The sequence below is a fragment of the Oncorhynchus clarkii genome, chromosome 7 (assembly GCF_045791955.1).
Source record: "Oncorhynchus clarkii lewisi isolate Uvic-CL-2024 chromosome 7, UVic_Ocla_1.0, whole genome shotgun sequence".
NCBI classification, from domain to species: domain Eukaryota; kingdom Metazoa; phylum Chordata; class Actinopteri; order Salmoniformes; family Salmonidae; genus Oncorhynchus; species Oncorhynchus clarkii.
In genome coordinates this window covers 2,819,934-2,847,433 of record NC_092153.1, presented here as the reverse complement: position 1 = coordinate 2,847,433, position 27,500 = coordinate 2,819,934, and the positions used below count along the sequence as shown (strand labels likewise).

General features: G+C 46.8%; 2 protein-coding genes across 2 annotated transcripts in view; both read left to right on the top strand.

The window, feature by feature from the left end:
• Positions 1–7,221, top strand: part of LOC139412723 (rhodopsin kinase GRK1-like) — an 8,820-nt gene extending 1,599 nt beyond the window's left edge. Inside the window, exons 2-7 of the mRNA XM_071159392.1 lie at positions 2,351–2,478; positions 3,041–3,198; positions 3,418–3,501; positions 4,868–4,992; positions 5,749–5,950; positions 6,815–7,221. Of these exons, the coding sequence (XP_071015493.1) occupies positions 2,351–2,478; positions 3,041–3,198; positions 3,418–3,501; positions 4,868–4,992; positions 5,749–5,950; positions 6,815–7,107 (990 nt within the window). The 3' untranslated portion in view covers positions 7,108–7,221. The remainder of the gene's footprint in view (positions 1–2,350; positions 2,479–3,040; positions 3,199–3,417; positions 3,502–4,867; positions 4,993–5,748; positions 5,951–6,814) is intronic.
• A 4,212-nt stretch (positions 7,222–11,433) lies between these two features.
• The window catches only part of LOC139414027 (transmembrane protein 255B-like), a 29,740-nt gene continuing 13,673 nt past the window's right edge, over positions 11,434–27,500 (top strand). Inside the window, exons 1-4 of the mRNA XM_071161903.1 lie at positions 11,434–11,919; positions 12,625–12,767; positions 14,192–14,254; positions 23,552–23,641. Of these exons, the coding sequence (XP_071018004.1) occupies positions 11,856–11,919; positions 12,625–12,767; positions 14,192–14,254; positions 23,552–23,641 (360 nt within the window). The 5' untranslated portion in view covers positions 11,434–11,855. The remainder of the gene's footprint in view (positions 11,920–12,624; positions 12,768–14,191; positions 14,255–23,551; positions 23,642–27,500) is intronic.

The window sequence follows — 27,500 nt, the reverse complement described above, 5'->3', positions numbered from 1 at the left end:
GCGTTAGTACGTAGGAGAACACACACACACACAGGCGTTAGTACATAGGAGAACACACACACACACAGGCGTTAGTACGTAGGAGAACACACACACAGGCGTTAGTACATAGGAGAACACACACACACAGGCGTTAGTACATAGGAGAACACACACACACACAGGCGTTAGTACGTAGGAGAACACACACACACAGGCATTAGTACGTAGGAGAACACACACACACACACAGGCGTTAGTACGTAGGAGAACACACACACACACACAGGCGTTAGTACATAGGAGAACACACACACACACACAGGCGTTAGTACCTAGGAGAACACACACACAGGCGTTAGTACATAGGAGAACACACACACACACAGGCGTTCGTACGTAGGAGAACACACACACAGGCGTTAGTACATAGCCTTCAGCCTTGACCTTCAGCAGAGTGTCACAGCCCTTCAGATTATCACAGGGATTTCACACTACATAAGAACCTCATTCAGGACTATTACCCAACAACACACCTTCCACATGTCTTCCTCACAAATAGCACCCTGTACATCCCTATGGGCCAAGGTCAAAAGGAGGGCCCTTCATAGGGAATAGGGTGCCATTATATAGGGAATAGGGTGCCATTATAGGGAATAGGGTGCCATTATAGGGAATAGGGTGCCATTATAGGGAATAGGGTGCCATTATAGGGAATAGGGTGCCGTGTAGGATCATCCCTATAGATTTGTTCTATGCCGCAAATAGACTAGACAGAGGAGTGGTCTGGGCTGTGGTGAAACTGTGTGTGTGTGTACGTACGTACGTGTGTGTCTGTGTGTATGTGTGTGTGTGTGTGTGTGTGCACGTGTGTGTGTGAGAGTTTGTGTGCACGTGTGTGTGTATGCGTGTGTGTGCACGTGTGTGTGTGTGTTTGTGTGTACGTGTGTGTGTGAGAGTGTGTGAGTGTGTGTGAGAGAGTGTGTGAGAGTGTGTATGAGAGTGTGTGTACGTGTGTGAGTGTGTGTGTGTGAGTGTGAGTGTGTGTGTGTGAGTGTGTGAGTGTGAGTGTGTAGTATAGTGCAGTACTCTCCAGTAAGATGAATGTAAGTGTTGGACTGTAGTCCGTTCTGGGCAGTGAGGGGTAAGGGTCTGTCTGGAGTGGAACTGAACGAACAGGGGACATTGAGATATATTGGGCAGGGTCGTGGCAATGGTTAGAGTCGCCATGAAATACAAGTGGTATTTCATTAAAATACCCCAGGGGTCCAGCTATTCCTCTAGACCACAGTGGCAGCTGGTTTACACACTGATGTCTTCCAGGAAAACAAGGTGTGTGAACTCTGGACTGTCAAATCACTCGTGGATACGAAGTGACATTAATCCCTCCACGAAGTGCCAATGCAGGGAGCAGAGGAGCTGTGCAGTGTGTCTGTCCTCCATGATATAATCAGTGATAAGCCCCATAGCTGCAGCATTAGAATGATGATTGAGCTCCTTATTCAATACGTGCCAACTCTGCCATGTTTATAAATGGAGCAGATCCCTCCCTGCTCGGGGTATTGGGCGTGTGTGTATGTGCGTGTTATCACACGTGCTTACGTATAAGTGTGTGGTTGTCTTGTGTGATGTGAATGAACTGATGGACCTTGCAGCCTGTCCTGTGCTGACCTTAGACACATGTTTTGGCACAAATGGCACCCTATTCCCTATATAATGACACCCTATTCCCTATATAATGGCACCCTATTCCCTATAATGGCACCCTATTCCCTATAATGGCACCCTATTCCCTATATAATGGCACCCTATTCCCTATAATGGCACCCTATTCCCTATAATGGCACCCTATTCCCTATATAATGGCACCCTATTCCCTATAATGGCACCCTATTCCCTATATAATGGCACCCTATTCCCTATATAATGGCACCCTATTCCCTATATAATGGCACCCTATTCTCTATATAATGGCACCCTATTCCCTATAATGGCACCCTATTCCCTATATAATGACACCCTATTCCCTATATAATGGCACCCTATTTCCTATATAATGGCACCCTATTCCTTATATAATGACACCCTATTCCCTATATAATGGCACCCTATTCTCTATATAATGGCACCCTATTCCCTATAATGGCACCCTATTCCCTATATAATGACACCCTATTCCCTATATAATGGCACCCTATTCCCTATAATGGCACCCTATTCCCTATAATGGCACCCTATTCCCTATATAATGGCACCCTATTCCCTATATAGTGCAATACATTTGACCAGAGCATTATGAGCTCTTATGAGCCCTGGTCAAATGTAGTGCACTATATAAGGAATAGGGTGCTTTTCCCCTCCGGTCCACTAGGGTGCGATGGTGGAGAAGAGAATTCTGGCACGTGTCCACAGCAGGTTCATCGTGTCACTGGCCTACGCCTTCCAGACCAAGACTGAGCTCTGTCTGGTCATGACCATCATGAATGGAGGAGACTTGAGGTAAGATAGCTTGCACCTATTGGGTGGGTGTGGGGAGGGAGGATACCTGAGGTAAGATAGCTTGCTCCTATTGGGTGGGTGTAGGGAGGGAGGAGACCTGAGGTAAGATAGCTTGCTCCTATTGTGTGGGTGTAGGGAGGGAGGAGACCTGAGGTAAGATAGTTTGCTCCTATTGTGTGGGTGTAGGGAGGGAGGAGACCTGAGGTAAGATAGTTTGCTCCTATTGTGTGGGTGTAGGGAGGGAGGATACCTGAGGTAAGATAGCTTGCTCCTATTGGGTGGGTGTAGGGAGGGAGGAGACCTGAGGTAAGATAGCTTGCTCCTATTGTGTGGGTGTAGGGAGGGAGGAGACCTGAGGTAAGATAGTTTGCTCCTATTGTGTGGGTGTAGGGAGGGAGGAGACCTGAGGAAAGATAGCTTGCACCTATTGGGTGGGTGTGGGGAGGGAGGAGACCTGAGGTAAGATAGTTTGCTCCTATTGGGTGGGTGTGGGGATGGAGGGTTCTATTTATGTCTGACTATCTACCATTGTTTGTAAAGCATCACTCTAATCTACGGTCAGGTATCATATCTACAATGTGGATGAGAACAACCCAGGGTTTGATGAGCAGAGGGCCTGTTTCTACACAGCTCAGATCATCCAGGGTATGGAGCACCTGCACCAGAAGAGAATCATCTACAGAGACCTCAAACCTGAGAACGTGCTGTTGGATAATGAAGGTAAACACACACACACACACACACGCACGCACACACACACACACACACACAGTACATAGTTTCCTACAATACACTTTCACAACTTAAGTCAATTTACTCTAAACACTAACACAGGACATGGGTCGACACTGACGTACTCTGGGCTGCTAACAATATCTCTGACGTTTGTTGGAGGTGTGTGTGACATTGTCGTCCTGATGTTTGCTCTCTCTGTCTCAGGTAACGTGCGTATCTCTGACCTTGGTCTGGCCGTGGAGCTGGCGGACAACCAGACCAATATCAAAGGCTACGCTGGGACTCCAGGTACACTACCACTTCCCTTAACCCACCTGTACAGTACAACTCACTGTACTGTCCCTGACAACTCACTGTAGTGTCCCTGACAACTCACTATGGTGTCCCTGACAACTCACTGTAGTGTCCCTGACAACTCACTGTAGTGTCCCTGACAACTCACTGTTCTGTCCCTGACAACTCACTGTACTGTCCCTGACAACTCACTGTAGTGTCCCTGACAACTCAATGTACTGTCCCTGACAACTCACTGTACTGTCCCTGACAACTCACTGTACTGTCCCTGACAACTCACTGTACTGTCCCTGACAACTCACTGTACTGTCCCTGACAACTCACTGTAGTGTGCCTGACAACTCACTGCACTGTCCCTGACAACTCAATGTACTGTCCCCGACAACTCACTGTACTGTCCCCGACAACTCACTGTACTATTCCCGACAACTCACTGTAGTGTCCCTGATAACTCACTCTACTGTCCCTGACAACTCACTGTACTGTCCCTAACAACTCACTGTACTGTCCCTGACAACTCAATGTACTGTCCCCGACAACTCACTGTACTGTCCCTGACAACTCACTGTAGTGTCCCTGATAACTCACTGTACTGTCCCTCACTGTATTGTCCCTGACAACTCACTGTAGTGTCCCTGACAACTCACTGTACTGTCCCTGACAACTTAATGTAGTCTCCCTGACAACTCACTGTAGTGTCCCTGACAACTCACTGTACTGTCCCTGACAACTCACTGTTCTGTCCCTGACAACTCACTGTTCTGTCCCTGACAACTCACTGTAGTGTCCCTGATAACTCACTCCACTGTCCCTGACAACTCACTGTACTGTCCCTGACAACTCACTGTACTGTCCCTGACAACTCACTGTTCTGTCCCTGACAACTCACTGTTCTGTCCCTGACATGACACACTGCTGTAACCACTTACTGTACCTGTCCCCTCCTCTCTCTCTGACCCCTGTCCTTACCTGTCCCCTCCCCTCTTTCTGACCCCTGTCCTTACCTGTCCCCTCCCCTCTCTAGCCACCTGTCCTTACCTGTCCTCTCCCCTCTCTATACCACCTGTCCTTACCTGTCCTCTCCCCTCTCTATCACACCTGTCTTTACCTGTCCTCTTCCCTCTCTATCCCACCTGTCCTTACCTGTCCCCTCTCTATCACACCTGCACTTACATGTCCCCTCCCTTCTCTAGACACCTGTACTTAACTGTCCCCTCTCCTCTCTATCTCACCGGTCCTTACTTCCCTGGCATGTAGCATAAAGTGGGGGTCAATAGTAGATGCCTATACACTGTATATAGGGTGCCGTTTGAGACGTAGACAGAGGACACTACTGTTCCCTTTGACCTCTTCCCGGCAGGGTTCATGGCCCCAGAGCTGCTGAAAGGGGAGGAGTATGACTGGTCAGTGGACTACTTCACCCTTGGGGTCACGCTGTATGAGTTCATCGCTGCCAAGGGACCTTTCAGAACCCGAGGAGAGAAGGTGACTTCTACCTTCCTCTCTTCCATCTCTTCTTCTCCCTAATGTCCTCTTCTACCTTCCTCTCTTCCATCTCTTCTTCTCCCTCCTGTCCTCTTCTACCTTCCTCTCTTCCATCTCTTCTTCTCCCTCCTGTCCTCTTCTCCCTTCCTTCTCCTTCTTATCCCTCTCTCTCTCTCTCTCTCTCTATTCCGTACTATCCTCTCTCTACTGTACATTCTCTCTCCTTCTGTCCCTCTCTCTCTTCTTCTCTCTCTCTCTCTCACTCTCTCTCTCTCTCTTCCGTACTATCCTCTCTCTACTGTACATTCTCTCTCTCTCTCTCCTTCTCTGTCCCTCTCTCTTTTCTCTCTGTCACTCTCCCTCTCTCTCTCTCTCTCTCTCTCCTTCTGTCTCTCTCCTCTGTGTGTGTCTCTCTCTCTCTCTCTCTGTCTCTCTCTTGCTTTCTTCAGTCACAGCTCACCTCTGTCTACCTCCATTCCAAATTGTCTTCTTTTCCATATGGAGTGCACTACTTTAGACCAGAGCCCTATGGTCCCTGGTCAACAGTAGTGCACTAAACAGGGAATATTGTGCCATGTGTGACGCACACAGAGGCTTGACAGAGGTAACGCTAATGAATTATGTACTGGGTGGGTCTGGTCAGGTGTAACCTAACCTAGGGCTAACACATAGAGTTAGTTAGAGGGCACAAAGAGGTACATAGAGGTTTGGATATATGTGCCTTCTGTCCAACTCTATGGGCTGTCATCCATTCAGGTGGAGAACAAAGTAGTGAAGAAGAGGATTCTGAACGACCCCGTGGCCTATCCGGAGAAGTTCAGTGAGAAAGCCAAGTCCATCTGCGAGGCGCTGCTGTGCAAGACGGTGGACCAGAGGCTGGGCTTCAAGAACGGGTCCTGCGACGAGCTCCGAGCGCACCCCTTCTTCAGCGAACTCAACTGGATGAAGCTGAACGAAGGTGCGGCCTACATCACTGGGGCTACGTCCAAAATGGCACCCTATAATCTGTTGGCCCTGGTCTAAAGTAGTGCACTATATAGGGTCCTGGTCTAAAGTAGTGTACTATATAGGGCCCTGGTCTAAAGTAGTGTACTATATAGGGCCCTGGTCTAAAGTAGTGTACTATATAGGGCCCTGGTCTAAAGTAGTGTACTATATAGGGAATAGGGTGCCATTTGGAATGGAACCTGCTGCATCACCTTCTGCTCTTATGTGTCGTCATCGTCACAGGCCGCTTTAGAAACGTGGAATCATCAACGATGTGATTAACAAAAAGAGATGAGACAGTCAGGAAGAGGAGCCACCAGTACATCTGAATGATAATACACACATTACCCAATATATACACATTACCCAATATACACACATTACCCAATATACACACATTACCCAATATACACACATTACCCAATATACACACATTACCCAATATACACACATTACCCAATATATACACATTACCCAATATACACACATTACCCAATATACACACATTACCCAATATACACACATTACCCAATATACACACATTACCCAATATACACACATTACCCAATATACACACATTACCCAATATACACACATTACCCAATATACACACATTACCCAATATACACATTACCCAATATCTACACATTACCCAATATATACACATTACCCAATATACACATATTTGTCATCCTTTGATTAAATCTTATTCAAACCAAATAACCAATGCAGCTAAACTTCATTTCAAACTGTAAATCAACACAACTGACATGTGGCCAGTTTCCCATGAACAGTCCCATGACTGTCTGGATGTGGTGTTGTGTTCCTCCGACAGGGATCCTGGTGCCTCCGTTTGTTCCCGACTCCAAGACTGTCTACGCCAAGGATCTGGACGCCGTCGGAGCTTTCTCAACAGTGAAGGGAGTCACCCTGGACGACCCCGACAAGGAGTTCTTTGATGAGTTCGCCTCGGGGAACATCCCCATTCCCTGGCAGGAGGAGATGATCGAGACGGGGATCTACGGGGAGCTGAACCTCTGGGGGGTCGGGGGGGCGCTGCCCAACGACCTGCGCAGGGAGAGCATCCTGGAACAGCCCCCGAAGTCCTCCACCTGCTGCCTGTCATAGATCAGAGGTCAAGGGGTAGGGAACATGGAACTCTTTGGTTGCGTTCCCCTGCTCAGACGTTGCATGCATCAGCCAATGGCTGCGTGCCACATCATCGACCGTGGCATCGACTGATAGATAACATATAATGTGGGTAGCTGATACTGTAAGTAAAATACCAATCCAGACGTTGTCAGATCTGGCAGGCATGAGCAACGCCTGGGCACGGGAACGCGCCCTTTATGAATATCATTACTAGGAAGGATATCATTGGCCGGCCGAGTGGAGGAAGTAGTCTCGGGCCAATGGCAGAGATGTGGTCACGAAGGAGGCGGGTGGATTTAATGGAATGGGATGGGTTGTAAAAGGATGGAATGTTTATGTAGTTTATTATATATTATGTATTATTATGTTTATCAAAATGAACAAGTTAAAAGACGTTTTAGAGGGCCTCCCGGGTGGTTAAGGGCGCTGTATTGCAGCGCCAGCTGCGCCATCAGAGTCCCTGGGTTCGCGCCCAGGCTCTGTCGTAACCGGCCGCGACCGGGAGGTCCGTGGGGCGACGCACAATTGGCCTAGCGTCGTCCGGGTTAGGGAGGGCTTGGTCGGTAGGGGTGTCTCATCGCGCACCAGCGACTCCTGTGGCGGGCCTGGCGCAAGGTGGCCAGGTGCACGGTGTTTCCTCCGACACATTGGTTCGGCTGGCTTCCGGGTTGGATGCGCGCTGTGTTAAGAAGCAGTGCGGCTTGGTTGGTTGTGTATCGGAGGATGCATGACTTTCAACCTTCGTCTCTCCCGAGCCCGTACGGGAGTTGTAGCGATGAGACAAGATAGTAGCTACTACAACAATTGGATACCACGAAATTGGGGAGAAAAAGGGGTAAAAAAATAAATAAAGACGTTTTAGATAGATAGAAGTAGAATCATTGTTTTCTCGCTACTACGGCAACTGGTGAAATGCATCATTTACTGTACTTCACCAAACAGACAGAATAGTGTTTTAACAGCCAGCCACTAAATACAGTCACTGTAATGTTTTATTTATTATAACAGAAATATCATTGCTCTGTTTCTGTTTTACTTGTTTGTCTTTTGCTGTTTTTGGAGTGTGATGTCATCAATGCAGTGTGTGTGTGTGTGTGTGTGTGTGTGTGTGTGTGTGTGTGTGTGTGTGTGTGTGTGTGTGTATGTATATATATAAATGTAAATATATGTATTTAGATAGATAGGGGAGAACTCATCACTTGGTTTTATCTGATTGTCATGTGCAGTGACTGTAACTCTCTCTGTCCCCTCTCTTCACACTCCATCACAAGTCTCTCAGATATACATCAGTTTAATGACAGATATAAATCCAACTAGCATCAACTATTTTATGTCTCCGTTCTACTGTATATTCTTATGCTCCACAAGGTCTTTTCAAATTACGGTCAGAGGCCTATGGGTCCTGGTCAAAAGTAGTGCACTATATAGGGAATAGGGTGCCATGGGCCCTGGTCAAAAGTAGTGCACTATATAGGGAATAGGGTGCCACTTGGGATGCATTATCCAATATGGAGTTACAGCAATGTTGGTGTCTTGATAATAAATACTGATATGACATCATAAACCCTGTAAGGAGTCACTCATAATCACTCAATACAAATTCTAAGTTGTACATGTCACTTTTCATATCAGTAGATATGTGTAACATATCAGTATAGATATGGGTGGCATATCAGTATATATATATATATATGTGTGAATTATCAGTATTTATATGTTTGACATATCAGTATAGATATGCTTGACATATCAGTATAGATATGCGTGACATATCAGTATAGATATGCCTGACATATCAGTATAGATATGCCTGACATATCAGTATAGATATGCGTGACATATCAGTATAGATATGCTTGACATATCAGTATAGATATGCGTGACATATCAGTATAGATATACCTGACATATCAGTATAGATATGCGTGACATATCAGTATAGATATGCGTGACATATCAGTATAGATATGCGTGACATATCAGTATAGATATGCGTGACATATCAGTATAGATATGCGTGACATATCAGTATAGATATGCGTGACATATCAGTATAGATATACCTGACATATCAGTATAGATATGCGTGACATATCAGTATAGATATGCGTGACATATCAGTATAGATATGCTTGACATATCAGTATAGATATGCGTGACATATCAGTATAGATATGCGTGACATATCAGTATAGATATGCGTGACATATCAGTATAGATATGCGTGACATATCAGTATAGATATGCTTGACATATCAGTATAGATATGCGTGACAAAAACTGTGAGTATGACATATTTTCAAATGTTCTTGTTGCACCACGGGGAATGAGTTGGTTAGGTGGGGTCTGCAGGGGGTGTTTTGCGTTTTCTATATTGTACAATATATTATTTGTATTATTTATTATTATCTTTATTGTATAATATACTATATTGTTTAGGTTGCTTTCCCGAGTGCTAGCACTCTGATTCCCACACAGGAACCTCTTGTTGAGCAGGGTTTTATGAATTCCTGTGCATTTGTTTAAATACAAAATGATCTGTCTATATAGAACTTGAGAAACTGTAAATGGCTGTGTAATTGTACCATAGAAATCATCATGTTTATTCATTAAAATAAACATTTCGACAGAAAATAAATATGTAATGTAGGCCTATTGTGTTACTGCAATGAGTTGATGTCTGATTACCTACAGTATACTGGCATTTTCTGTCTATGTGAAACTGATGGATGGATGGATGGGCTTATGGGTGGTAGATGGGTTTATGGGTAGTGGTTGGGTTTATGGGTGGTAGATGGGCTTATGGGTGGTGGTCGGGTTTATGGGTGGTTGACGGGTTTATGGGTGGTGGATGGGCTTATGGGTGGTGGTTGGGTTTATGGGTGGTAGATGGGCTTATGGGTGGTAAATGCGTTTATGGGTTTATGGGTGGTGGATGAATGAATGGTGGTGGTGGATGGTGGTTGGGTTTATGGGTGGTGGTTGGGTTTATGGTTGGTGGATGGATGGATGGGTTTATGGGTGGTGGATGGGTTTATGGGTGGTGGATGGGTTTATGGGTGGTTTAGTTGTTTATGGCTGGTGGATGGATGGATGGGTTTATGGGTGGTGGATGGGGTTTATGGGTGGTGGGTGGATGGATGGGTGGTGGATGGGTTTATGGGTGGTGGATGGGCTTATGGGTGGATGGATGGGGGTGGATGGGTTTATGGGTGGTGGGCGGTTTTATAGGTGGTGGGTGGGTTTATGGGTGGTTTGTGGGTTTATGGGTGGTGGGTGGAGGGGTTTATGGGTGGTGGATGGGTTTATGGGTGGTGGATGGGTTTATAGGTGGTGGGTGTGATTATGGGTGAAGGATGGGTTTATGGGTGGTGGATGGATGGATGGATGGGTTTATGGGTGGTGTTTGGGTTTATGGGTGGTAGATGGGGTTCTATGGGTATTACACAACCCATATCGGTAGCCTTCACCAGGGGTTCTCAAACTTTTTGGGTCCGGGACCCCTTTTGTGAATGCAAATTAATTACTTAAAAATCATACAATGTGATTTTCTGGATTTTTGTTTTATATTCTGTCTCTCACAGTTGAAGTGTACCTTGATAAAAATGACAGACCTCTACATGCTTTGTAAGTAGGAAAACCTGCAAAATCGGCAGTCTCAAATACTTGTTCTCCCCACTGTATATATATGTAAAAAAAAAAAATATATATATATATATTCTACATTTACATTTTAGTAATTTAGCAGACGCTGTTATCCAGGGCGACTTAAATGAGCAATTAGGGTTAAGTGCCTTGCTCAACGGCACATCGACAGGTGGTTTACAGTTGGTCGGCTGATGAGACTTCACCAGCCTATTAGAGATCATACATTTGTCCCGGCTGGTATTTCCAGGCCTCCTTTGGTTAAAACAGTGGACCTACTTATTTCACTGTCTCAGTGTCAGGGACAGGAACGGACCGTCCCCGACTAGACGAAGACTATCAACAAGATGTGTGACCTGTATAATACATTGTGTTTCTAGATCTTTCTCATATGTGGATGGGACCTAATGATAGCCTAACGTCATCTTCGTGATTAAACACCAGACACTTTCAGTGTCACTGCCAAATAAATAATTAACCGGAATCTACCATATTCCACGAACGATTCAGCACTGATTAAATACATAAATTATGTACGGTACCTCTAAGCCATCGTCATCAACGGCTCTGGCGATTGTGAGAAAGAGGCAGGAATATTTCTTTGTCCTGTGGCTGCAGCGCATCTTTCGTAACAGGCCGTCGGTTGAAGAGGGTGTCCGGTTATCGAAGTTGGCAGAGAGAGGATCTTCTAACTAACCCAACCGTCAGACGGTGTTGGGTGACAAAAACATTACTGAGAAAACTTGGGAGACTTATTTTATTACACGTGATTCGACACTTCTTCATTGGAGTTATTATTGATCTCCATCTGTCCGTCCCGCGCGACAGGTGATGTGACGGATTCCTAGTTTGGCGCGTAGAGGAGACCGTCACCTGGCAGGGCGCGCTGGGGAGGAAGGGCGCTGTAAAACAGAGGCGGAGAGGATTGCCTCTTGCAGGATACTATAGAGACGAAGAGGAGTGTTTCGTCCATTCGCCTGTGGATTTATGCTGTTTTTAGGCTACCCAATAACCAACTTTGGGATAGGCTACTAGGCCGTTTGTTATTCTAGTACCCTGAAGACTTTAATTACGGCAGAATGCAGCAGCCAACGGCACAACAACCACCACCACAAACAACAACAGATGTCCTGGACCCCACAGGTAAAGTCATGATTCAATTACCCAATGTTTCTGACCACCGCATCTGCCTTATCTCATGTAAATAATGAATTGATCCAGTAATGCTGACACCCACAGCTTATAGCCTCCAATAGATGATCAAGTATTTAACTTGCTCTGCATCATCAGCAGAAGGTTTACAGCAGGGAGAATTGCACACAGTGTGAAATGGAAAGTGCAGATAGAGATACTGTCTGTCTGGATGTCTGTCTGTCTGGATGGCTATGTGTTGGTGTTGCTGTCCTGAGTCAAACCTAGTTAGGTTTGTTTGAGCCTTTCTGTCTCTAATGTATGACTCTATGTGGACAAGAAGGATGAGGGTCTATTGACAAATTCAGTGTGTGTTTGTCTACATCATAAGCATGGAGTTGATTATGGTATTTCTCATCATCTCTTTTTCTCCTCTCTCTGTCTCTGTCTCTGTCTCTCTGTCTGTCTCTCTCTCTCTCTCTCTCTCTCTTTCTCTCTCTCTCTCTCTCTCTCTCTTTCTCTCTCTCTCTGTCTCGCTGTCTCTCTGTCTCTCTCTCTCTCTCTCTCTCTCTCTCTGTCTCTGTCTCTGTCTCGCTGTCTCTCTGTCTCTCTCCCTCGCTCTCTGTCTCTCTCGCGGTCCATCTCCCTATCTCTCACTCTGTGTCTCTGTCTCTGTCTCTCTATCTCTCTGTCTCTCTGTCTCTCCCCTCCCTCCAGCTCAGTATAGGAAGCGTCGGAGGACAGCGTTATGGGTGACCATCTCCCTGTTGTCTCTGTCTGTGGTGGTTCTGGTGGTGGGACTGGTCTCTGCCACCCGTACCGGGAACGTGGCTGTCGCTGGATACTACCCTGGCATCACCGTGAGTCACTGGCAGCATCCAAAACGGCACCCTATTTCCTATGCAGGGCCCACTCTGGTCAAAAGATGTGCACAGTTATCACCATAACAACAGACTGAACTCTCTCCTCTAGCACAACAGTTATCACCATAACAGCAGACTGAACTCTCTCCTCTAGCACCACAGTTATCACCATAACAACTGACTGAACTCTCTCCTCTGGCACCACAGTTATCACCATAACAACTGACTGAACTCTTTCCTCTAGCACAACAGTTATCACCATAACAGCAGACTGAACTCTCTCCTCTAGCACCACAGTTATCACCATAACAGCAGACTGAACTCTCTCCTCTAGCACCACAGTTATCACCATAACAACTGACTGAACTCTCTCCTCTAGCACCACAGTTATCACCATAACAACTGACTGAACGCTCTCCTCTAGCACCACAGTTATCACCATAACAACTGACTGAACTCTTTCCTCTAGCACCACAGTTATCACCATAGCAACAGACTGAACTCTCTCCTTTAGCACCACAGTTATCACCATAACAACTGACTGAACACTCTCCTCTATCACCACAGTTATCACCATAACAACTGACTGAACTCTCTCCTCTAGCACAACAGTTATCACCATAACAACAGACTGAACTCTCTCCTCTAGCACAACAGCTATCACCATAACAGCAGACTGAACTCTCTCCTCTAGCACCACAGTTATCACCATAACAACTGACTGAACTCTCTCCTCTGGCACCACAGTTATCACCATAACAGCAGACTGAACTCTCTCCTCTAGCACCACAGTTATCACCATAACAACTGACTGAACTCTCTTATCTAGCACAACAGTTATCACCATAACAACTGACTGAACGCTCTCCTCTAGCACAACAGTTATCACCATAACAACTGACTGAACGCTCTCCTCTAGCACAACCGTTATCACCATAACAACAGACTGAACTCTCTCCTTTAGCACCACAGTTATCACCATAACAACAGACTGAACTCTCTCCTCTAGCACCACAGTTATCACCATAACACAGACTGAACTCTCTCCTCTAGCACCACAGTTATCACCAGAACAACAGACTGAACTCTCTCCTCTAGCACAACAGTTATCACCAGAACAACAGACTGAACTCTCTCCTCTAGCACAACAGTTATCACCATAACAGCAGACTGAACTCTCTCCTCTAGCACCACAGTTATCACCATAACAACTGACTGAACTCTCTCCTCTAGCACCACATTTATCACCATAACAACAGACTGAACTCTCTCCTCTAGCACAACAGTTATCACCATAACAACAGACTGAACTCTCTCCTCTAGCACAACAGTTATCACCATAACAACTGACTGAACTCTCTCCTCGAGTGGAAAGTCAACAATCTCTGTAAATAAAGTGCCCTCTTTCTCTCTTTCTCCAGCTGAGTTTCGGAGCGTTCTTAGGGATTGTTGGAATTAATTTGCTAGAGAATCGAAGACCCATGGTGAGTCTTTAACCCTTACCCCTAACCCTTACACCTAACCCTTACCCCTAACCTGACGTTAACCCTTACCCCTGACCCTTACCACTAACCCTTACCCCCAACCCTTACCCCTAACCTTTACACCTAACCCTTACCCCTAACCTTTACACCTAACCCTTACCCCTAACCTGACGTTAACCCTTACCCCTAATCCTTACCCCTAACCTTTACCCCTAACCCTAACCTGACGTTAACCATTACCCCTGACCCTTACCACTAACCCTTACCCCTAACCCTTACCCCTAACCCTTACCCCTAACCTGACGTTAACCCTTACCCCTAATCCTTACCCCTAACCTTTACCCCTAACCCTAACCTGACGTTAACCATTACCCCTGACCCTTACCACTAACCTTTACACCTAACCCTTACCCCTAACCCTAACCTGACGTTAACCCTAACCCCTGACCCTTACCACTAACCCTTACCCCTAACCCTTACCCCTAACCCTAACCTGACGTTAACCATTACCCCTGACCCTGACCCTTACCACTAACCTTTACACCTAACCCTTACCCCTAACCCTAACCTGACGTTAACCCTAACCCCTGACCCTTACCCCTAACCTTTACCCCTAATCCTTACCCCTAACCCTAACCTGAAGTTAACCCTTACCCCTGACCCTTAACCCTAAGATGACGATAACCCTGAACCTTTACCACTAACCTGACATAAACCTAATCCCTAACCCTTACCCCTAACCCTTACCCCTAACCTGACATTAACCCTAACCCCTAATCCCTTACCCCTAATCCCTTACCCCTAACCCTTACCCCTAACCTGACATTAACCCTAACCCCTAATCCCTTACCCCTAATCCCTTACCCCTAACCCTTACCCCTAACCTGACATTAACCATAACCCCTAATCCCTTACCCCTAACTCCTAACCTCTAACCCTTACCTCTAACCCTTACCCCTAACCTGACATTAACCATAACCTCTAATCCCTTACCCCTAACTCCTAACCTCTAACCCTTACCCCTTACCCTTACCCCTAACCTGATATTAACCCTAACCCCTAATCCCTTACCCCTAACTCCTAACCCTTACCCCTAACCCTTACCCCTAACCTGACGTTACCCCTAACCCTTACCCCTAACCTGATATTAACCCTAACCCCTAACCTGACGTTAACCCTAACCCCTAACCCTTACCCCTAACCTGACATTAACCATAACCCCTAATCCCTTACCCCTAACTCCTAACCTCTAACCCTTACCTCTAACCCTTACCCCTAACCTGACATTAACCATAACCCCTAATCCCTTACCCCTAACTCCTAAACTCTAACCCTTACCCCTTACCCTTACCCCTAACCTGATATTAACCCTAACCCCTAACCTGACGTTAACCCTAACCCCTAACCCTTACCCCTAACCTGATATTAACCCTAACCCTTACCCCTAACCTGACATTAACCCTAACCCCTAACCCTTATCCCTAACCTGACATTAACCCTAACCCCTAACCCTTACCCCTAACCTGACATTAACCCTAATCCCTAATCCCTTACCCCTAACTCCTAACCCTTACCCCTAACCCTTACCCCTAACCTGACGTTACCCCTAACCCTTACCCCTAACCTGATATTAACCCTAACCCCTAACCTGACGTTAACCCTAACCCCTAACCCTTACCCCTAACCTGATATTAACCCTAACCCTTACCCCTAACCTGACATTAACCCTAACCCCTAACCCTTACCCCTAACCTGACATTAACCCTAATCCCTAACCCCAACCCCTAATCCCTTACCCCTAACTCCTAACCTCTAACCCTTACCTCTAACCCTTACCCCTAACCTGACATTAACCATAACCCCTAATCCCTTACCCCTAACTCCTAACCTCTAACCCTTACCCCTTACCCTTACCCCTAACCTGATATTAACCCTAACCCCTAACCTGACGTTAACCCTAACCCCTAACCCTTACCCCTAACCTGATATTAACCCTAACCCTTACCCCTAACCTGACATTAACCCTAACCCCTAACCCTTATCCCTAACCTGACATTAACCCTAACCCCTAACCCTTACCCCTAACCTGACATTAACCCTAATCCCTAATCCCTTACCCCTAACTCCTAACCCTTACCCCTAACCCTTACCCCTAACCTGACGTTACCCCTAACCCTTACCCCTAACCTGATATTAACCCTAACCCCTAACCTGACGTTAACCCTAACCCCTAACCCTTACCCCTAACCTGATATTAACCCTAACCCTTACCCCTAACCTGACATTAACCCTAACCCCTAACCCTTACCCCTAACCTGACATTAACCCTAATCCCTAACCCCTACCCCTTACCCCTAACCTGATATTAACCCTAACCCTTACCCCTAACCTGACATTAACCCTAACCCCTAACCCTTACCCCTAACCCTTACCCCTAACCTGATATTAACCCTAACCCCTAACCTACATTAACCCTAACCCCTAACCCTTACTCCTAACCATTACCCCTAACCTGACATTAACCCTAACCCCTAACCCTTACTCCTAACCCTTACCCCTAACCTGATATTAACCCTAACCCTTACCCCTAACCTGACATTAACCCTAACCCCTAACCCTTACCCCTAACCCTTACCCCTAACCCTAACCCCTAACCTGACATTAACCCTAACCCCTAACCCTTACCCCTAACCTGACATTAACCCTAACCCCTAACCCTTACCCCTACCCCTAACCTGATATTAACCCTAACCCTTACCCCTAACCTGACATTAACCCTAACCCCTAACCCTTACCCCTACCCCTAACCTGATATTAACCCTAACCCTTACCCCTAACCTGACATTAACCCTAACCCCTAACCCTTACCCCTAACCCTTACCCCTAACCCTTACCCCTAACCCTAACCCCTAACCTGACATTAACCCTAACCCCTAACCCTTACCCCTAACCTGACATTAACCCTAACCCCTAACCCTTACCCCTACCCCTAACCTGATATTAACCCTAACCCTTACCCCTAACCTGACATTAACCCTAACCCCTAACCCTTACCCCTACCCCTAACCTGATATTAACCCTAACCCTTACCCCTAACCTGACATTAACCCTAACCCCTAACCCCTAACCCTTACCCCTTACTCTAACTCTAACCTGATTCCCATGTCTACCCCTTTGGCATTTGTAAACATGAAGGCACAGAACAGTAGGTAACAATATGGGGATGTCATGACCTTGCCTTTCTATTGATGGGGCATCAAATCAACAATACACAGGTTATGTTACCGACGTTATGAGTTTAGAAAAGAGTTTATAGCAGAGGGCCATTTCTGAGCCTTCGGCAAATTAGATTACTGTTCTACTGTAATGTTCTTGGTCAATGCACCTGATTGGATGTGTGGTCAGGGAAGGGAATGTGATTGGCTTAGAGCTCGGGTGAGAACACGGGTAATTGTGTTAGTATTGGATGAAGCATTAGGACGACAGGAACCTCTCCGAAAGGGACACAGTGTGCCATGGAGGCACCGCTCGGCCCCCTGGGTATCAGTGACTGTACCTGGATCTTTCTAGGTTAGTCATTTATTTAACAGGTCTGGTGTCATGTATCTGGTTGGATCACATGTCTTCCTCTACAACTCACTGTATACTGGATCCATTGTAGGTTACAGAGGAACTGTATACTGGATCCATTGTAGGTTACACAGGAACTGTATACTGGATCCATTGTAGGTTACACAGGAACTGTATACTGGATCCATTGTAGGTTACACAGGAACTGTATACTGGATCCATTGTAGGTTACAGAGGAACTGTAATACTGGATCCATTGTAGGTTACACGGGAACTGTAATACTGGATCCATTGTAGGTTACACGGGAACTGTAATACTGGATCCATTGTAGGTTACAGAGGAACTGTATACTGGATCCATTGTAGGTTACAGAGGAACTGTAATACTGGATCCATTGTAGGTTACACGGGAACTGTAATACTGGATCCATTGTAGGTTACACGGGAACTGTAATACTGGATCCATTGTAGGTTACAGAGGAACTGTATACTGGATCCATTGTAGGTTACAGAGGAACTGTAATACTGGATCCATTGTAGGTTACACGGGAACTGTAATACTGGATCCATTGTAGGTTACAGAGGAACTGTATACTGGATCCATTGTAGGTTACAGAGGAACTGTAATGCTGGATCCATTGTAGGTTACACAGGAACTGTATACTGGATCCATTGTAGGTTACAAAGGAACTGTAATACTGGATCTATTGTAGGTTACACAGGAACTGTATACTGGATCCAAAGCTACCTTTTCTTTTCACTGGTGACTGTCAGCAGGTGTAGAGGCCAGCTTGACGTTACCTCAGAATACATACTACTGGGCTTATAGTTGCTCTGCACAAGAGGTGCCACTGTGCCAACCCCTCACACACCCTCAACTGTCACTCCTCCCCCCTGCCTCCCCTCCTCCCCCCTGCCCAGCATGGCTCCCTGTCCCCAGCTTCCAGCCTTAAAATGTAATGACAACATAGCTGCTGGCTGGCACACTCACTGAGCTGCAGTGTCCATAACTAAGAACCTCTCCCTCTCTCACTCTCTCTCTCTCTCTCTCTCTCTCTCTCTCTCTCTCTCTCTCTCTCTCTCTCTTTCTCCTTCTCCCCCTCTCTCTCTCTCTCTCTTTCTCTCACTCTCTCTCTCTCTCTCTCTCTCTCTCTCTCTCTCTCTCTCTCTCTCTCTCTCTCCTTCTCTCCCTCTCTCTCTCTCTCTCTCTCTCTCTCTCTCTCTCTCTCTCTCTCTCTATCTCTCTCACATACACATCTATGTTAGTATCAGTAGTAAAGTGATAGCAGATTGGGATGATCAGGTTGGCTCATTAAAGAGCAACAAGCCGTATCACCCTGCAGTTTCAACACCACAGACCAGAGTCAGGTGACACTGTGTCACTTCCTGGAACTCAGAGACCTGTGACATCTAACCTCTAACTGAAAGGAAGTGCCTGTTTGGAGGGTTGTGATTGAAGGAACTCTACTCTGTTACCTGAACAAGAACAACAGTTAGTTTCAATAGAACTGGTCGTTGGTGTTGTCAGGCCTGGATCCTCTGACACTAGGGGAAGTTAAGAGGTCTGTTTCAGAGACTGTTGTCCTCCCGGTAGTTTGAGGGTGTATTTCATACTGTGTGTGTCGTCCTCCCGGTAACCTTGTGGCCCGGGCGGTGGCCAGTTAAGGGTCGTATTTTACCCAGAGGGCCGTGGTGTGTCCAGCAGCTGATAATCATGGTGGCCGCCTCTGGCCGTTGATTACTGTCCGCTCCGCAGTGGTCCTCTCCACCTTCAGATGGTCATTAGGAGCTGTTACCTAACATTGTAGATCCTCTCTCTCTCTATCTGTCGTTGTATCTCTCTCTCTCTATCTGTCGTTGTATCTCTCTCTCTCTATCTGTCGTTGTATCTCATTCTCTCTTTATGTCTATCTTTGTCTCCTTCGTTCATCTGCCCCCCTTTCTCTGTCTGTCTTTATCTCTCTCTGTTTCTCTCTCTCTATCTCCCTCTCCCTCTCCCTCTGTCCCTCTCCCTCTCCCTATCTCTCTCTCTCTCTCTCTCGACAGTGTGTGAGGGAGTGGGTTTTTACGAGCTGGCAGCTGGTGCTTTAGGTAAAGTGAACTAATGCTGTTGTCAGGGCCCATTGTCATCTCCTGCTACACACTGTTCTGTGCCGGGCAGGGACCTCTCCTTCTGCAGCCCATAAAACAGCAGTCATTTAAACTGCTAATGAACTACACTGGACCGAGGAGAGGAGGGGAGAGCAGCGAGAGGAGAGGAGAAGGGAGGAGAGGAGAGAGGAGAGGAGGAGAAGATGAATGGAGAATAGAGGCAGAGACCAGGGAGGAGAGGAAAGAAGGGGAGAAGAGAGGAGGAGAGATGGGAGAGGAGAGGAGGAGAGATGTGTTAAGAGGAGAGGAGATGTGTTAAGAGAGGAGAGGAGAGGAGGAGAGATGTGTTAAGAGAGGGGGAGAGATGGGTTAAGAGAGGAGTGGAGAGGAGGAGAGATGGGATAAGAGAGGAGGGGAGAGGAGGAGAGATGGGTTAAGAGAGGAGGGGAGAGGAGGAGAGATGTGATAAGAGGAGAGGAGATGTGTTAAGAGAGGGGGAGAGATGGGATAAGAGAGGAGGGGAGAGGAGGAGAGATGGGTTAAGAGAGGAGGGGAGAGGAGGAGAGATGTGATAAGAGGAGAGGAGATGTGTTAAGAGAGGGGGAGAGATGGGATAAGAGAGGAGGGGAGAGGAGGAGAGATGGGTTAAGAGAGGAGGGGAGAGGAGGAGAGATGTGATAAGAGGAGAGGAGGGAGGAGAGATGGGTTAAGAGAGAAGGGGAGAGGAGGAGAGATGTGATAAGAGGAGAGGAGATGTGTTAAGAGAGGAGGAGATGTGTTAAGAGGAGAGGAGATGTGTTAAGAGGAGAGGAGATGTGTTAAGAGAGGAGGAGATGTGTTAAGAGGAGAGGAGATGTGTTAAGAGGAGAGGAGATGTGTTAAGAGGAGAGGAGTTAAAAGAGGGGGAGAGATGGGTTAAGAGAGGAGGGGAGAGGAGGAGAGATGGGATATGAGAGGAGATGTGTTAAGAGAGGGGGAGAGATGGGTTAAGAGAGGAGGGGAGAGGAGGAGAGATGGGATATGAGAGGAGATGAGATGTGTTAAGAGAGGAGGAGATGTGTTAAAAGAGGGGGAGAGATGGGTTAAGAGAGGAGGGGAGAGGAGGAGAAATGGGATATGAGAGGAGATGTGTTAAGAGAGGGGGAGAGATGGGTTAAGAGAGGAGAGGAGAGGAGGAGAGATGGGATATGAGAGGAGATGTGTTAAGAGAGGGGGAGAGATGGGTTAAGAGAGGAGAGGAGAGGAGGAGAGATGGGATATGAGAGGAGATGAGATGTGTTAAGAGAGGGGGAGAGATGGGTTAAGAGAGGAGGGGAGAGGAGGAGAAATGGGATATGAGAGGAGATGAGATGTGTTAAGAGAGGGGGAGAGATGGGTTAAGAGAGGAGGGGAGAGGAGGAGAGATGTGATAAGAGGAGAGGAGATGTGTTAAGAGAGGGGGAGAGATGGGATAAGAGAGGAGGGGAGAGGAGGAGAGATGGGTTAAGAGAGGAGGGGAGAGGAGGAGAGATGTGATAAGAGGAGAGGAGATGTGTTAAGAGAGGGGGAGAGATGGGATAAGAGAGGAGGGGAGAGGAGGAGAGATGGGTTAAGAGAGGAGGGGAGAGGAGGAGAGATGTGATAAGAGGAGAGGAGGGAGGAGAGATGGGTTAAGAGAGAAGGGGAGAGGAGGAGAGATGTGATAAGAGGAGAGGAGATGTGTTAAGAGAGGAGGAGATGTGTTAAGAGGAGAGGAGATGTGTTAAGAGGAGAGGAGATGTGTTAAGAGAGGAGGAGATGTGTTAAGAGGAGAGGAGATGTGTTAAGAGGAGAGGAGATGTGTTAAGAGGGGAGGAGTTAAAAGAGGGGGAGAGATGGGTTAAGAGAGGAGGGGAGAGGAGGAGAGATGGGATATGAGAGGAGATGTGTTAAGAGAGGGGGAGAGATGGGTTAAGAGAGGAGGGGAGAGGAGGAGAGATGGGATATGAGAGGAGATGAGATGTGTTAAGAGAGGAGGAGATGTGTTAAAAGAGGGGGAGAGATGGGTTAAGAGAGGAGGGGAGAGGAGGAGAAATGGGATATGAGAGGAGATGTGTTAAGAGAGGGGGAGAGATGGGTTAAGAGAGGAGAGGAGAGGAGGAGAGATGGGATATGAGAGGAGATGTGTTAAGAGAGGGGGAGAGATGGGTTAAGAGAGGAGAGGAGAGGAGGAGAGATGGGATATGAGAGGAGATGAGATGTGTTAAGAGAGGGGGAGAGATGGGTTAAGAGAGGAGGGGAGAGGAGGAGAAATGGGATATGAGAGGAGATGAGATGTGTTAAGAGAGGGGGAGAGATGGGTTAAGAGAGGAGGGGAGAGGAGGAGAGATGGGTTAAGATAGGGGGAGAGATGGGTTAAGAGAGGAGGGGAGAGGAGGAGAGATGGGATAAGAGAGGAGTAGAGATGGGTTAAGAGAGGAGGGGAGAGGAGTAAAGGACTTTGTGTGTATTGAGGCTTCTGTTGGATTCAGATGTTCACCTTGTGTAAAAAGAGAGTCTTGAGGAACATGTGTATCTCCATTGATAGAGAGTGTCACGACAGGGAGGGATGAAAGCTGGGCCAGGGCAGTAAGGAGGTACAGGACAGTAAGGAGGCAGGGCAGTAAGGAGGTACAGGACAGTAAGGAGGCAGGGCAGTAAAGAGGGCAGTAAGGACCCATCTGTGATCGGGTCTGCTGGGGTTGGATGGGCAGTGTGTGTGTGTGTGTGTGTGTGTGTGTGTGTGTGTGTGTGTGTGTGTGTGTGTGTGTGTGTGTGTGTGTGTGTGTGTGTGTGTGTGTGTGTGTGTGTGTGTGTGTGTGTGTGTGTGTGTGTGTGTGTGTGTGTGTAAAACGTGCTCTCACACACACTCCATCATGGTGACTCAGTGAGCTGAAGAATTAAAATGACCACCAGTCATGTTCACATGAACAGGCCTTGATTAGAAAACCCTCATTTCCAACTGACTGGGTTTATAACATGAATGGTTTTCTCCCTGTCAATGGAATGAGGCTGTATTGATTTAACTGAGTTTAGGATGTGTCTTCATAGGATGTGTGTGTTTGTCAGAGTATGTGAGTTTGTGAACATGTTTGTGTGTGTGTGTGTGTGCATGTGTGTGTGTGAGAAAAGATTGTGAAAAGGTGTGTGTGCTTGTGTGTGTGTGGGTGCGTGTGTGCGTGCGTGCGTGGATGAGTATGTGACGTGTGTGTGTGTGAGAGAGAGACAGTCTGTGTTAAGGTGTGTGTGTTGGTGAATCAGATTGGGGGAATGAGATTGACCTTCCCTGTGTAGAAGGGTCGTCCCTTTGGCCCTCTCTGATTGGAGGACACTAAACAACCCATAAAGTACCTCTGCCTGACGAGGCAGGAAGCAGAGAGCTGTACATTTCCTTTAGTACCCCAGTCCTCATCCAGGCAACACAATCATCTGAGGCAAGGACACTTACTGGGACACTGGCTGTGTTTGTGTATCGGGGTGTGTTATGTGCATTACACTTACTAATTCTACTTCTCTCCTTCTCTCCCTCTCCTCCTCTCCTTAACCTCCTCGCTTCTCCTCCTTACCTCCTCTTCTTCCTCTCTTCCTCTCCTTCTCCCCCCTCCTCCTTCTTCTCCTCTCCCTCTCTTCCTCCTGCAGCTCATGGCAGCCATCATCTTCATCAGTATGGGAGTCATCGCTTCCTTCTTCTGTGCCATCGTGGACGGAATCATTGCAGCTGAGTTCATAGTCAGTACACACACACACACACACACACACACACCACACACACACACACGCACACGCACACTCACACTCACACTCACACTCACACACATGCACACTCACACTCACACTCACGCACACGCACACGCACACACACACACACACACACACACCCCCCTTCTGCTCAGGCTGACTCCGGCAATGAAACGTTGTAGAAACAATCAGATGGAACTCTGGTCTCTGGTCTCCGTGGCGAACTGTCCTCGTCACCGCTCTGTCGTTATTCACATGGCAACAGTCAAATCAGACCAATCTATCTGAGCACTCGCTCTGCCCGGCATTGTGGGTGCTCTGGTCTGACAGCCTGTGACGACAGCCCAGTTAAGACCGATTGAACATCCCATAATAACACTAACATCCCTTCACTCTGAGACAAGACAAGCTACAGAATTCTAGGTTGCCTCCCAAACAGCCCCCTTTACCCTAGATAGTGCACTACTTTTAACACAGCCTTAAAGTGGAACTGACAGTGTTTAACTAATTTGCAGATGTGATACAAACAGACACTCAATCAATCAATCAAATGTATTTATAAAGCCCTTCTTACATCAGCTGATGTCACACAGTGCTGTACAGAAGCCCAGCCTAAAACCCCAAACAGCAAGCAATGTAGATGCACAAAGACATTGTTCCTCTGAATATCGCCACATGAAACCGAATCTCATCGGGATGCAGTTGTTTACATTTCACGTCTGTATTACTGTGGATTATTGACGCTGGTGAAGAAACCTCTCGTTTCCTTTTAAGGTAGGAATGGCACAAGTAACTCTGCTGTAGCTACAGGATACTATGTATATATACTGTATACTACTAGGATACTATGTATATATACTGTATACTACTAGGATACTATGTATACTGTATACTACTAGTATACTATGTATATATACTGTATACTACTAGGATACAATGTATACTGTATACTACTAGGATACTATGTATACTGTATACTACTAGTATACTATGTATATATACTGTGTCATCAGACCGTCCGAAAGACAGGACCAGACTGAGAAAAGTGCTGTGAGATGAAGGAACAGATAACAGACAGCTCTAGGAAGAGTCTTGGCGGTTCCAAACTGCTTCCATTTAAGAATGATGGAGGCCACTGTGTTCTTGGGGACCTTCATTGCTGCAGACACTTTTTGGTACCCTTCCCGAGATCTGTGCCTCAATACAATCCTGTCTCGGAGCTCTACGAACAATTCCTTCGACCTCATGGCTTGGTTTTTGGTTTTTGCTCTGACATGCACTGTCAACTGTGGGACTTATAGACAGGTGTGTGCCTTTCCAAATCATGTCCAATCAATTGAATTTACCACAGGTGGACTCCAATCAAGTTGTAGAAACATCTCAAGGATGATCAATGGAAACAGGATGCACCTGAGCTCAATTTCGAGTCTCATAGCAAAGGGTCTGAATACTTATGTAAAAAGGGCTTTATAAATACATTTGATTGATTGATTTATGTAAACAAGCCATTTGCCACAAGGGCCTGCCAGGGCCTCCCGAGTGGTGCAGTGGTCTAAGGCACTGCATCACAGTGCTAGCTGTGCCACTAGAGATCCTGGTTCGAGTCCAGGCAACCGGCCGCGACCGGGAGACTCATTTTTTATTTTATTTTTTATTTTTATTTTTTTTATTTCAGCTTTATTTAACCAGGTAGGCAGGCTAGTTGAGAACACCTTTATTTAACCAGGTAGGCTAGTTGAGAACACCTTTATTTAACCAGGTAGGCTAGTTGAGAACACCTTTATTTAACCAGGTAGGCTAGTTGGGAACACCTTTATTTAACCAGGTAGGCTAGTTGAGAACACCTTTATTTAACCAGGTAGGCTAGTTGAGAACAAGTTCTCATTTGCAACTGCGACCTGGCCAAGATAAGGCATAGCAGTGTGAACAGACAACACAGAGTTACACATGGAGTAAACAATTAACAAGTCAATAACACAGTAGAAAAAAGGGGAGTCTATATACATTGTGTGCAAAAGGCATGAGAAGGTAGGCAAATAATTACAATTATGCAGATTAACACTGGAGTGATAAATGATCAGATGGTTATGTACAGGTAGAGATATTGGTGTGCAAAAGAGCAGAAAAGTAAATAAATATAAACAGTATGGGGATGAGGTAGGTAGATTGGGTGGGCTATTTACCGATGGACTATGTACAGCTGCAGCGATCGGTTAGCTGCTCAGATAGCAGATGTTTGAAGTTGGTGAGGGAGATAAAATTCTCCAACTTCAGCGATTTTTGCAATTCGTTCCAGTCACAGGCAGCAGAGAACTGGAACGAAAGGCGGCCAAATGAGGTGTTGGCTTTAGGGATGATCAGTGAGATACACCTGCTGGAGCGCGTGCTACGGGTGGGTGTTGCCATCGTAACCAGTGAACTGAGATAAGGCGGAGCTTTACCTAGCATGGACTTGTAGATGACCTGGAGCCAGTGGGTCTGGCGACGAATATGTAGCGAGGGCCAGCCGACTAGAGCATACAAGTCGCAGTGGTGGGTGGTATAAGGTGCTTTAGTGACAAAACGGATGGCACTGTGATAAACTGCATCCAGTTTGCTGAGTAGAGTGTTGGAAGCAATTTTGTAGACATCGCCGAAGTCGAGGATCGGTAGGATAGTCAGTTTTACTAGGGTAAGTTTGGCGGCGTGAGTGAAGGAGGCTTTGTTGCGGAATAGAAAGCCGACTCTTGATTTGATTTTCGATTGGAGATGTTTGATATGGGTCTGGAAGGAGAGTTTAGAGTCTAGCCAGACACCTAGGTACTTATAGATGTCCACATATTCAAGGTCGGAACCATCCAGGGTGGTGATGCTGGTCAGGCGTGCGGGTGCAGGCAGCGAACGGTTGAAAAGCATGCATTTGGTTTTACTAGCGTTTAAGAGCAGTTTAAGAGCATGGGGCGGCGCACAATTGGCCCAGCATCGTCCGGGTTAGGGGAGGGTTTAGCCCAGTGTCGTCCGGGTTAGGAGAGGGTTTGGCCCAGCGTCGTCCGGGTTAGGCGAGGGTTTGGCCCAGCGTCGTCCGGGTTAGGGGAGGGTTTGGCCCAGCGTCGTCCGGGTTAGGGGAGGGTTTGGCCCAGCGTCGTCCGGGTTAGGGGAGGGTTTGGCCCAGCATCGTCCGGGTTAGGGGAGGGTTTGGCCGGCAGGGATGTCCTTGACCCATCACTTGCGGGTTAAGTTGTCATTGTGTCAAGAAGCAGTGCGGCTTGGCTGGGTTGTGTTTTGGAGGACGCACGGCTCTTGACCTTCGCCTCTCCCGAGTCCGTACGGGAGTTGCAGCGATGAGACCACGAAATTGGGGAGAATTGTTAAAAACAAAGGACCTGTCATCATTCACTATGAACTGGACTGTGTGTTTACAGGCAGTAGGACCTGTCATCATCCACTATGAACTGGACTGTGTGTTTACAGGCAGTAGGACCTGTCATCATTCACTTTGAACTGGACTGTGTGTTTACAGGCAGTAGGACCTGTCATCATTCACTATGAACTGGACTGTGTGTTTACAGGCAGTAGGACCTGTCATCATTCACTATGAACTGGACTGTGTGTTTACAGGCAGTAGGACCTGTCATCATTCACTTTGAACTGGACTGTGTGTTTACAGGCAGTAGGACCTGCCATCATTCACTATGAACTGGACTGTGTGTTTACAGGCAGTAGGACCTGTCATCATTCACTTTGAACTGGATTGTGTGTTTACAGGCAGTAAGACCAGCTCCGCTTCAGATCATTAGAACGCATTCGCAAAAAGCCACAAAATACACCTTAAATACCTTCAGGAAGTATTCAGACCCCTTGACTTTTTCCA